Source organism: Nilaparvata lugens, chromosome 4 (assembly GCF_014356525.2).
Source record: "Nilaparvata lugens isolate BPH chromosome 4, ASM1435652v1, whole genome shotgun sequence".
Taxonomy (NCBI): domain Eukaryota; kingdom Metazoa; phylum Arthropoda; class Insecta; order Hemiptera; family Delphacidae; genus Nilaparvata; species Nilaparvata lugens.
In genome coordinates this window covers 456,053-470,190 of record NC_052507.1, presented here as the reverse complement: position 1 = coordinate 470,190, position 14,138 = coordinate 456,053, and the positions used below count along the sequence as shown (strand labels likewise).

General features: G+C 37.5%; 1 protein-coding gene across 1 annotated transcript in view; it reads right to left on the bottom strand.

The window, feature by feature from the left end:
• LOC111054344 overlaps positions 1 to 14,138 on the bottom strand; it is a 77,779-nt gene that overhangs the window by 33,054 nt on the left and 30,587 nt on the right. The window contains exons 11-13 of the mRNA XM_039425640.1: positions 12,215 to 12,338; positions 4,683 to 4,783; positions 1,779 to 1,956 (exon numbers count right to left, since the gene is read on the bottom strand). Coding sequence (XP_039281574.1) covers positions 1,779 to 1,956; positions 4,683 to 4,783; positions 12,215 to 12,338 — 403 coding nt within the window. The remainder of the gene's footprint in view (positions 1 to 1,778; positions 1,957 to 4,682; positions 4,784 to 12,214; positions 12,339 to 14,138) is intronic.

Genomic DNA, 14,138 nt, shown 5'->3' with positions numbered 1-14,138 from the left:
TTATAAAATTTCATTATGAAATTATTGTAAAATATAATTTCTTGCTTAATAGAATAAAATTGATTATTTTAAACGAGAATGAACAGTTAATATTACATCAATAAACCTACAGTCTATAGAAGGCATTGACAAGACAGAGGATCGGCAACGTAGTTCTCCTATCTTTCTCCACTGCCATTATAACGTAGACCTCACTTTAGCCGCGGCGGCTCTATCCACGCCGCTAAGGAATTGCACCTCAAGTAATCTTCTCGATTTATAGAACATAATATTGATATACATCTTCTGTTTAGAGAGAACCTCTCATCTCTCAATTGCTCTGCAATCCTGACCGCTGGCCTTCTGGACTTCAGCTCTCTTCTATATAAATCCGGAATGTCCTGATGGATTGGGAGTAGATGATTGGACGAAATCCTTTCATAGAGCCGAAGGAGAGCTTGCGCTCTGCGAAGAGGAGGTGGGGGTATGCTGCTGAGCACTAGGAGCCAGGAAACTGGGGTGGATCGTAAGGCTCCTGTAATTATTCGCATTGAATTATTCAGTTGCACATCTACAAGGTGAGTGTGACAACTGTTGATCCAGGAAGATGCACAGTACTCAGCAGCAGCATACACCAGGCCCAGACTAGAGCACCTCAGAGTTGAGGAAGATGAGCCCCAAGTTGTGCCACATAGTTTCCTAATGATGTTGTTTCTCGTCTTCAACTTATATATATATATATATATATATATATATATATATATATATATATATATATATATATATATATATATAGGCTGCTACATTCCTTAGGTGCTGATTAAAAGAGAGGGTCCTGTCCAGGGTGATGCCAACATATTCGGAAACTTATTATGTTTCAAGGCAGCACCATCCATTAAGACTTTCAGCTCAGCATTTTCTAGTTTATTGCGCACCTGGGTGACACTCAACAGAATTCGAACCCAGCATGGGAGATGCAATGCATCATTTTTCAAATGGGGACTTGGAGACTCTCCAGTATGTGACTGTGGGGCGATGGAGCAGACAGTGCACCACATTAAGCTGCGTACACATATTCGCGCTTCCAAACCGCACCGAGCACGCTCCTCCCTCGTACCGCCCTCGTACCACCAACGAACCACAGTCGCTCAGCCCACGCACCCATAATGAACGTTACGGAAGATGTTAGATCTTCTCGCGTTCCCCGGTCGAACCACTCTTACTCGCCGGTCGATCATCAATCGCTCTGCTGGAGTGACGTTCGGTTACGGAGCAGAGCGAAAGTCTGTACGCACCTTTATATTTGAGTGTGAGAAACGTGCCTACCTGGGCGAGGCTAACGACTTCACTGTAGCCAGTCCCCAGGCAATACAGTACATTTCATCCCTCGACGTGCACTTATAAAAGTGTGAAATTTTAAAGATTTGACAAAAAATGCCATACGCTAAATAAATATAATTGATATACATGATTAATTCATGTATAAGGCGAGATGCACACCGGAGAAACGCATTTCGTGAAGCCCTCTTTCATGCAATCCGTTTCACTCGCGCATGCGTACAAAAAAAAACGTTCCCTGCTTAATGTTATTAGTCGATTGCGAGCAACTTTCGTTTCACGTTTCCTGAAACTTTTTTCACGAAACGCGTTTCTCCGGTGTGCATCCCGCCTAGTCTACTAGGCTAAACTGCATACTAGTCTAAACTGTATGCAGTCTAAACTGCAATAACTTAATGGAAGAATGATTGAAATAATAGAAAAGAATGTAAAAATTCAATAAATTTTTGAAAAGCACCTACCTTAACATTCAAAGACGGATTGTTATTCATGTAGTCGAAGAGTTTCTGATAGTTGTTCATCTGGGCGTCCCATTCTGTGGAGTGGTCATAACGAAAGTCGTCTCCCAGAGGTACTAGCAGAACATTCGTCTGATACAGTTGCGCTTTCTTCCTATACTGGTCCAGCAGCATTGTCGCCCTTAAATTGACAATATTTTATGCATTCAATCTATATATATATATATATATATATAATATATATATATATATATATATATAAAAGCGAAATGACTCGCAGAACTAAAAATCTACCGGACCAAAAACGTTCAAATTTGGTAGGTAAGTTCAGTTGGCCCTTTAGAGGCGCACTTAGAACGGATTTGGAAAGATTTCCAAAGATACGCCCAAAATCTGCGTTTTTCCAGCGTTTTCTCAGCTTTATCGAGAACAAATTAACAGAAAATGTTCAAATTTAGTACAGAAGCTCAGCTAGGATGTAATAATGTTGTGTTAGAAGGAATTTGCAATAACGTCAAGATACGCCCAAAATCTGCGTTTTTCCAGCGTTTTTTAGCGTTTTCTCAGCTTTATCGAGAACAAATGAACAGAAAATGTTAAAATTCACTACAGAAGCTCAGCTGGGGTTTATTAATGTTGTGTTAGAAGGAATTTGCAATAACGTCAAAGATACGCCCAAAATCTGCGTTTTCTCAGTTCTTTCATCAAGTAATAGACAGAAAATGTTCAAATTTGGTACAGAGGTTTGTTTAGCTAGAGTCTAAAAATTTTGTGATGTGACTTTAATATTTCATCAAAGATACACCCAAAATCAGCGTTTTCCAACGTTTTTCACAGCTTTTCTGCGTTTCTCATCTTTTTCAATGATTGATGGAAATATATTTAAAAAAATACAGTAAACTGGTGTAGCTGAGGTGGAAGAATTTTGTTCGCCAAAGATATGCCGATATAGTAACAGGTGTTTTTACCAGCGTTTTTCTACGTTTTCTCAAATTTTCGAGATCAAATTAACATAAAACGTTCAAATTCGGTACAGAGGTTCCGCTGAGGTCTACATGCAGGCGAGCGAAGCGAGCCCGCTGATCTCATTTTTGGACGAACTAGTCAGGGGTCCAGGGGGCGGAGCCCCCTGGCTAGACGGATATGGCGAGCGAAGCGAGTCTGACGGCTAGTAAACTATATAATAGCATTGTCGCCCTTAAATTGACAATATTTTATGCATTCAACTGAACGATAATAATTTCACCGGTCATTCTAGGAGTGATCTTTCTGAGGATTGATCTTATTCTTTTATAGGACTGAAATATAATTATAATGGTGTAATAGTGTGAATATTGAGTGGGTATTCTTGTAGTTGTTTTGGTGTATCTTATATTATTTTTCAGGTTTTTGAACTTTGATTTTTACTGTATGTTGAACCCTGCGTTTTTAGTGTGAGAATATTTGACCATGTTTATTGAATAAAGTGAGTGTCAAAATTTAAATCAAGGGAATGGTGAGTGCCAAACTTTTGTTGTTTTCTTATAAAACTCAAAATTTAGTTACATAGAATGACCGAGGCCTGAATTAAATGCAGCAAGTTAGCAGGTTCCCAAAATGTATAGATTAAAAATTGTGTATGTCTTCTTGACCTGAATCGATTGCTGAATAACTTTGTTCTGTTTGAAAATTTGACATGTTACCTGACTTTTATTAATTCGTTCTACCTATTTAGAGTTCAATAAACCTGGAGTTGTATTTATTAGTATTTTTCATTGAAGTTCCTGGCTCGTTGTTGCTAGTTGTTAAAGTACGGTAGGTGACAATTACATAATGATGATAATCTGTGCATTTGAATGAACGAATCCACTAAAAGCTCCCAACCAATCAAGGATTCAAATAGAGATTTGATAGCATAATTCTGGTAAATATTATAGAAGAGAAGAAACACCCCCCTCCGTTTACAATGACCTATGAAATTCTCAATTAAACAACCTGGCCAAGGCCGACTGAAGGTACAGAGTTGTGCAGAGGAAACGCATGTTTTTCAAACAGCCAGTACTCGTCAACGGGAGAGGGTATTGCCCTGGATCGAATGTTGGCAGACGACCCATACTATGCCATTTCAGTTGCTATGAGCTTTGGAACATACAACATCGTGTGTTCGCTGTTAAGCAGTTTTTTTAGAAACAATGAATCTGTAGTCACAGTGCAACGCTTTTTCGTCAATATTTTAGAGTTGAGAGTCGAGGTGCAATGCCCGATCGAAATACTGTACTCCTATGGGTTGCAGCGTTTAGGAGTACTAGTTATGTGATGAAAAAGAAACCACCTGGTCTTCCCTGTTCCCCGGAAAGTGTAGACCGAGTCAGAACGGCAGTTGTTACTAGTCCTAGACGATTGACTCAACGACACTGACTTGGTCTACGTTTTCAGGATTATGAACTGAACGGGAAAGACCAGCTGGTTTCTTTTTCATCACAGAACTAGTACTCCTAAACGCTGCAGCCCATCGGAGTACAGAATTTCGATCGGACATTGCACCTCGACGCCCAACTCTAAAATATTGACGGGAAAGCGTTGCACTGTGACTACAGATTCATTGTTTCTAAAAAAAAAACTGCTCGACATCGAACACACGATGTTGTACGTTCCAAAGCTCATAGCAACTGAAATGGCATAGTATGGGTCGTCTGCCAACATTCGTTCCAGGGCAATACCCTCTCCCGTCGACGAGTACTGGCTGTTCGAAAAACATGCGATTCCTCTGCACAACTCTGTATAAGTCTCAATCTATTTAATTCAGACATTGGACTTGAGTGGCGTACTTTTAGGTGTGTTCCGAGCCTATATTTGGCCGGCTGGAAGCTCAAGTCTCAACTGATTTCATTCAGACTTTGTACACTTTTAGGTGTGCTCCGAACGTACCTCTGTGCGACATTGTTCTCATTGATGGTCTGCGGAGAGACACGCCACGGGCACGTCACACCAAAACCCGGCAGTCGCTTGAAGTCAAATTGACAGCACACCTACAGCAAATACATCATCACATCAATCCTAATAAAGTAGTAATCGATTTTTGAAACAGAATTACATCAAAACGTATTCACTTGGAACATTGAATAATATTATTGAAACTTTCGGATTGTTTAGTGTTATTTCCGGCTCTTATCAACCTTTCGAAATTCAAAATTCATCAGTCATATCTCGAATACGTATTCTCTGAGTGTTAATCTTTGGTGAAAACAGAAATTTTAAACTTAACCTCACTTTGGACTATTTATATGCCAAAATCAAGGAATTGAAGAAGTTTTGGGCAATTGCCTGTTTCTCTTTCCAAATATCGTGTTTGTGACTGTTCTAATAAATAAATAAATAAACATATGCTTTTGGAACAGTCAAGAAATTGAAATTGAAAAAATAATGCATTTTCTTTAGGCTCATAGTGAGGTCCTCGTTATAATGGCAGTGGAGAATGATAGGAGAACAGCATTGCCGATAGAAATCTACAAGAATAGAGCTATCTGCTTTGTCGAATGGTAGACAAGGATAGCAACACCAATATTAATCAATTAGTTGATCTCATTTGCTGACAATACTGTGCTGTTGTTTGGAGAGAGCACCTAGCAGAGAGTCTATGGAGCCGCCTCTAGAGGCATCTCCACTCTGAAGAAATGGTTAGATGTTCACTCCCTAAGCTTAAATATTGAAAAAACAAAATATATCACCTTTCCAAGAAATATCTCTGGACATGAAGAGACAAATTGTAAACTTAAATTGCATTTGAATTGTAATTTATTTGATGATGCTTTCTGTAGATGTCCTGAGATTGAAAGGACTAGTCAAATAAAATATTTGGGCTTGATAATCGAGGAGGGATTCAAGTGGAGAAGGCATATTGAATACCTATGCCATAAACTAAGGTTTGTCTCCTATAATTTTTATAAGTTGAGGTCGATACTTGATTTATCAAAGTTGAGAATGCTTTATTTTGCAATTGTACAATCTCTGTTAAATTAAGGCTTGGTGGTTTGGGGAGGTACTTATGACACTCATTTGTTACCACTATTCATTATATAGAAAATGATCATAAAACCATATTAAATAAACCCATATTGGTCCCTTCGAAAATTGTATTCAGTGAACTGAGAGTCATGTCAATCCGTCAACTCTATGTCAACTCTATTTAAATATTTCAATAAACATAGAAGCTCATTTTCAAGAATCAATGAAACTCATAGAACAAGATACAATCTACATAGATATGTTACTTATGATTCTAATTTAACGGTCATTCGTAAGCAGCTGGTATACATCGCTCCAAAGATTGTAAACTGCATCCCGAACGAGCTCATCGGTGTACCTATTAAGTTTGTTCCAATAAATATTTAAAACTGGATACTTCACAACTATTACTTCCATCTTAATATTTTATGAGTTCAAATTTTTTTCTGCTTTTAAAACTAGCCTATTCATTATTGTCAGGATCAATTCACAATTGATAGCATTTATTTTTAATATACTTAACATTGTTTGAATAAAAAGATTCTATTTTAAATTATTAGTTTAAGATTTAGAAACAGTTGAGTCTCTACTCCTACTGGCGAACAAGTGTTTCACTTATGCCAGTAGTTCTTCACTTCCAGCCGTATTTTTCAGATAGTTGATATAGATATTTAGAATAATAATTGTTGTTTTTTTCTGATTGTCACATCTTTGTACTGTTTTCTGTGTTTTGGTGGAATAAAGTGAATTGAATTGAAATACAACCATTATAACGTGGACCTCACTATACACCATGTCGTCCCGTGCATGCTACTGAATGTAACAGCTTTCATACACACCGACATAATATGTGACATACCACATTTGGTTGAACGATTGTTCTCTAAATAATCCTCACAATCTTTGTATGTTCGGCAGCTCTTTAAGGGCCAAGCCACACTAAGCGTTTTTCAGCCGTTTTCAGACGAGTCGGCAGGACAAGAAGCTCTCCGATTGATTGATTCATACAATAAGTACACCATCAAAATGATAGGGAGGGAAAAATGATTGGCTGATTATCATCAGATTCTCAAACGTCAACCCAATCAGAGAACTTCCTGTCCAGCCGAATCGTCTAAAAACACCTGAAAAACACTTCGTGTGGCTTGGTCCTAAGTGTATAGAGGCATAGCAAAAAGATAGCCTAAGAAGATTATCCCATGATATAGGACGTTCATGTTTCAAATCCCACAGTTAACTCCAGCCGATAGTTCTAGTAGTTATTTTTCGTAAAGCTATGTGACGGGACGCTGGTATTCTCTCATAATGTACCGACCGTTCTTACACTCTCACCCGGCCAAAACAGTAAAGGTACGTGCACACTATGCCGAATGGGGTCGATCGACCCGGTCGATCAACACTGTTCATTTTATTAATATATTCATCATATTATATTATTATGGTGGATTGAAGTGACGACCAAACAATTTTGTTTATTAAAATGTATCGTGAACGGAGTTTCTTGTGGTATCCAACTGATTCACAATACAAAAATAGGAACAAAAGGCACGATGGACAATTTACAAAGCCAGTTTTCCAGAGAACGAAATAAGGAGAAAAAAACTGCAATGATAATTGCAGAAGCCGCAACTGCAGCGTCTTCCGAGTCACTCATTTATTGTTAACGTTAATTTATTACATATTCTTTTATTGATGGAAATTACTGAAATATTGCAATTATTCACGAATTAATAATAATTATTATTATTATTCGGGGTGAATTACAGCATTTAATTTGAATTTTCGTTTAATAATAATTATTCTTTATTGATTCATACAATAAGTACATCATCAAAAAATCTGGTGTGGTACAGTCACACAACTTTCCTTGCTCATTGAACTGTGAGCCCCATTCTTGAAGGAGAATAATTTAGGGGAATAACATAATGACGATTGGCAGCAACATATTCGAAACTAAGATCACACTACTGTGTATGTGTATATAGAATATTGTTTTCAGAGTTCTTTTTCCTGTGTGTAAATGGTGAAATTCGATGATATTTTTCAAAAGTCGTCAAAACAGCTGTTCTACAGATGAAATATCTCGACTATGTCTTCTTTTTATGAACTGCTCTACCTACCTACCTCATGCACGAGAAAGAGGCTACAAAGTCCATTTCTCAAGGATGGGGTGGACCCCCCCATTAGTTTCCCAGAAAGGAGACTCATGCCAGTTAATAGAGCTGATAAATAACTATAAAGGGTATGAATTTGAAAAAAATCGGTCAAGTCTTTTTTGAGAAAATTGTTTAAATTTTTTAGTAAATATCCGCCATTTTTCTCAAGAAACTTACGGAGCTCCTGCAATTTTCCCAGGAATGAGACTCATGTCAGTTGATAGGGCTTATAAATAGCTATCCATGATATAAATTTGAAGAAAATCGTTAGAGTAACCGAGAATAACATGGTTTTTTAGTGATTATCCGCCATTTTGAATTCAATTTTATTGAATTTCTTATTGTCAGATCCTCATGGTATAAGGACCTTAAGTTTAAAATGTCAAGTCAATCGGTTGATTAGGAATGGAGTTATCGTGTTCACAGACATACACACATACACACACACACACACACACACACACACACACACACACACACACACACACACACACACACACACACACACACACACAGACCAACACCCAAAAATCATGTTTTTGGACTCAGGGGACCTTGAAACGTATAGAAAACTTGAAATTAGGGTACCTTAATTTTTTTGGAAAGCAATACTTTCCTTACCTATGGTAGTAGGGCAAGGAAAGTAAAAATGATTGGGAGAGAAAAAATAAGGTAACCTTGTGCTATTATCCTCTCAAATTTAGATAAGGTTACACATAGTCCGAAATATTCAAATTCACTTTACACCGGCATGTGTCTCCTGACTAGTCCACATTTACAAAGGTATGTGGTGGACAAGTCAAATATCGAATGCATCGATCGACACGTGCGGATCGACTTTGTCGATCGGCATAGTCTGGACGCGGCTTATTAATAAACAGTAGTCGACAGTAATCGGCTTGAGTTAACAAATATCCGACTTGAAATTTGCAACATAAATGACCTATACCATAGGATATCTACTTATTCTATCTTCTTCTCTCTATACTTCTATTCAAATTTTAGAGCGCTTTCTTTATGCTATCTTTTCTCTACAGTACAACTATCTATATTTTCTTAAAACTTAGCAATGCCTACTGAATAGCCATACAGAAAAGATAGCATAATAAGATATCCCATGGTATTTCCAATGGTTCATGATTTTCTCATGGTTCATGGTTCTATATTTTCTCAAAACCTAGCAATGCCTACTCTAGCCTATAGTCATATAGAAAAGAAAGCAAAATAAGATATTCCATGGTATTTCCAATGGTTAATGATCCAAATAGCACAAGGACTACCTTATTATTTTATCTACCAATGTTATTACATTCGTGTCATTTGCATTGTAAATAAATAAAAATAAAATAAATCTCACAGTCAACTCAAGCCGATAGTCCTAGTAGTTCTTTTTCGTGAAGCTACGTGACGCTGGTGGTCTCTCAACTGTGCCGTTCTTACACTCTCACCCGGGAAAAACAAATTCAATTTTTTTCATATTCAAATTTTATTCAATCCAATTCACAAATTATGAGAAATAATCATACAGCTTAACAATATTAGAGTAATAAGTTTTTATAAAGTACATAAAAGTATAATTTATTAAACAATAACTTCAGACAAGAATTCGAACATGCTAAACCAGGACTAATTTGTGAATTTGGATAGAAAAATACTGCTTGCTGAGAGTACAAAACTCTACGTCTGCGAGCAGGAATGAATATCTGATAATTTATGAATTTATAGAAGTAGAAAAATATAAAAAGAAGAAAGAAAGAAAAATTAGCAACCAATCACTCACACATTCACACTAACCATGCTCGCTTTCCAATTCCAGCTCATTTTCCCAATGCATAGCCACCATTATCAGAGTATTTTAACCAAGAAACCAAATTGAATAAGGTCTCTAGATAGTCAGGCATAAGACCTCTAAGCCATCCAAGAACTTTTGTTTTAAAACAAGTCGATTTTGTGTTCTCTTAATTTCAAGAGAAATATTGTTGAAAAACTTAGGGCCGAGAAATACAAACGATTTCTGGAAACAAGTGGTATACGATTTAGGAAGTCTTAGTAAATCCGATGTCACTCTCCTAGTTTGATAACTGGGAACATCCCTGAACAACGCATGACCACAGTTTCCAGACATAACAAAAAAACATATACAATACCTTGAAAACATCAGTAATAAAAGACAACAGAAGACAGTAATCGGCTTGAGTTAACAAAAAGTCGGTTTGAAATTTGGAACATGAACGACCTACACCATGGGATATCTAATTATGCTATCTTTTATCTATGGTACTACTGTATATTGTACAAGCAGCAGTGCTCCCCAAAGGTCAAATTAAACAGTAATAATAGACAGTAGTCGACAGTAATCGGATCAAGTTAAAAAAAAGTCGGCTTGAAATTTTGAACATAAACGACCTATTCCATGGGATATCTTCATATTATGCTCTTATCTTTATGGTAGAAGTTATTGACCTACAATCGGTCGATATTAGAGGTGTTGTTTCAGCGCAAGGAAATGAAAAATGAAGATATATTTAATTTAACAGACAATTTCAACGTTTAAAGGCCGGGACACATATAACCGCACCTAGCCCGCGCCGACGTACGGCCGAGCTAAGCTCGCGACACGGTGATGGCGGTAGGAGAACACACGTACTCCGTGTGACAGCCGAGCGGCAGCAGTGTCTCAGTTCTGTAGTGCTACTGTAGGCTGATTTCTAAATGTGTTAAACTATTGTTTATAATATAACACTATTAAAAGCTTGTTACATCCGATTTAAATTTATATTTTTCAATTTTAAACTGATTGATTACCTGTAGAAGATGAGAATCATAGTGCTGGTATATATTTCGGTGCATAACAATACCATCATCAGTCATGTATATCAGCAATAATATTTTTATCTTCTGTCTTCTGCATCTACACGTAATTAGTTTAAAATTTAAAATTTCAGACACAGTCACGGGTTCCTTCTTTTATACTTTTTGTTGTTCATTCTATTATTATATTATGTATATTATATCTTTGGATTAACTTATTTGGTTCTATTTTTACTTTTGGTTCAACTTATTTTTTAGTTCAACCATATTTCTCATCACTTTGATCGTACAAAACTGGAAAATTCCGTATCTCTTCAATAAGTTTTTCACTCTCTATGTTAAACGAGGCCGCACCGTCACCGTCAAAAAGTAAACTGAACTACACCTTTTCCAACTGTATTTGAGAAAGTATCAATTGTAATTGAGAATAGTCATTTGTATTTGAGAAAACGTCAGATGTAAATGAGAATAGTCAATTGTATTCGAGAAGTCATCACTTGTAATTGAGAATAGTGAATTTTATTTGAGAAAGTATCATTTAAATTTGAGAACATACGATTTGAAATCGAGAAGTTGTCAGTTGTAATTGGGAAATGATTTTAAAAAAACAGTACTTGCAGAACTGTACTCATGTAAAATAATATAATAATATATTCAATAATCCAATTTTTTGAATAAAACATTATTTTCAAGCACCAAAATCCATTGAAGAATTGCCGAATTGTTTGATCAAGAAATTCAATTGATTGATAATAAAGCTCGATATTGCGCCGTAAACATAGAGAATTTGATCTTCATCAAGTGCAATGATTCACAAAATGTTTGGAGACAAAAGTCGCGTTGCCAATACATACATAGAAATAATTCTCATTAATCATTCGTAAACAGTACAGGGGAAATACTTCCACCACCGAAAATATTAATTTTCCCCATGCGAAGCCTATGATAGTAATTATGTAGAATACTGTGTACGTAGTACAGTGTCCTTTCTTGCTCAAATCAAACCTGCACTGCAGGCTACAGAAGAGTCATGACAGGTCAATTGGAAAAATCTCTCATTTTCAATTGATATCTTCTCATTTATATTTGACGATTTCTCAAATACAATTCACTATTCTCAATTACATGTGATGACTTCCCAAATACAATTGACTATTCTCATTTACATCTGACATTCTCTCAATTACAAGTGACTTTTCTCAAATACAATTGATACTTTCTCAAATTAACTTGATACTTTTTCGAATAAAATTGGGAAAGGTGTAGTCGTTGACGGCGCGGGCAAAAAACACAGTGACGGTGCTGGCGCGGTGCGGTAGTATGTGTCCCTACACGTTTGAAAGCCTCTGTTTTCTCACTAGCCGTCCGCCACTAGTACGTCCGACACTCGGCCGTACGTCAGCGCGGGCTCGGTGCGGTTATGTGTGTCCCGGCCATAATTCAATCTATTTTCAACACTTGAGAACAGAAAAATAGCACAAAACATACCTTGGGATCGGGGCCACAGGTATGCGGCACATCGTAGCTGTAGAAGGGCATCATGTGTGTCATTAGCTCAGTTTGGCCCACATCGTCCCATGTCTGACGCCAGCGAAACTCCAGCTGTTTATTCCTGCAAACCCACAATAATTCACAACATTTATAACAAACTATTTATGAAACGCTCAGCTGATCCGCAATATCTATAGTACAATAGAGAAAATCTGGTGTGGCTCACTCACACAACTTTCCTTGCCGTTATGAAAATTGATCACCTGACGCTAGTGTTCATGCGCATCTCAAGTCTACTATTCAAAGATCTGAGCTAGCTGGTGACAGGATAATAACGCTGGAGACACACGAGGTCTGCTATCTCTTCATAGTGAATCTATCTATATATATAAAAGCGAAATGGCACTCACTCACTGACTGACTGACTGACTAAAAATCTACCGGACCAAAAACGTTCAAATTTAGTAGGTATGTTCAGTTGGCCCTTTAGAGGACCTCCGCACTAAGAAATCTTTTGGCAATATTTCAACTCTAAGGGTGGTTTTTAAGGGTTTAAACTTCGTCTTTTAGCATGTATATTCTTCTTCTTATTCTCTTAATTATAATTGAAAAAAGGCCATACCATATGTTAATATAGAACTATAATCTAGAGAGAGTAACTCTTCGAAACAGTTGTTAACTGGTAACTAAATTAATAATTTTGTCAGGTTGGCATTAAGTTGAGTTGACTTTGTTAGGTTGGCACCAAGTTCAAGATTGAAATGCATTTATCGCGGAAAAATTGATTGGGCACTGCTACTTCAATCAGAGCTATTCCTGGGAATATCATATTACTAGCCGTCAGGCTCGCTTCGCTCGCCATATCCGTTTAGCCAGACGTGTAGTCTGGACCCCCGATTGGATCGTCTTAACATATGATAAAAATGCTCAAATGAAAAATGCAAAAATGCAAATGATCTCATTCTTGGACGATCCAGTCGGGGGTTCAGGGGGCGGAGCCCCCTGGCTAGACGGATACGGCGAGCGAAGCGAGCCTGACGGCTAGTCATTTTTATAGAATCAACAGTTTGCAATTGAATAATCACATTTTCTCGAACTTTGAGATTATTTTCAATTTCAGGTGAAAAAGTTATTGAACATCAATTGTAGAGATTTTCATGCTCAATCTGTTCCACTTGAAATTTTTTTGTTATATATATATATGCATATGCATACATAGGCCAAAATTATATAAAAAAAAAAAACATAATTTTAAACTTAATATTTCAAATACTAATAGAATTTAGAACGTTCTGGAGCCACTGACACGCATCTTCTCCAGCATCATGGAGGGCCGACAGCCCTCCATGATAGGAGTATTGTGGACACTCAGATATAAGGTGGTTCATTGATTGGATTTGTCCACATTGGCACAGAGGATCAGATGTGTATCCCCATGCTGTCATCAGCTCAGCACACCTTCCCACCTGCGTCCTGAACCGGTTAAGGCCACACCACTCTCTACGTCTCAGCTGGGTGCCAGGAACAATGTCATTTGGGTCATCCACAAGGCCTTTGTTCCTGACCTCTCCCTGCAACCATCTCAATCTCCATAACTCCCTTGCACTTCTAATTTCCTCTTGCTCGTCAAGTCTCAAGTATCTTCTTGACTTGAGGCGCCTTGGTGGAGGGTTAGCCAAATCTCTTGAGACTGGGAGATCCTCATGAATGTGTCGTAACTGGGAAATGAACTTGTTCTTCTTCTCCAACCTTCTGAGATCTGGAGGCATGATGTTACTGAGCACAGGCAACCACTCAGTCTCTGTTGGTCTCAATGTCCCACTAATCTTCCTCATAGTTTCATTGAAAACTGTATCAATTTTCTCAACATGTCTGCTGCGAGCCCAGACAGAAGAGCAGTACTCCCCTGTGCTGTACAGAA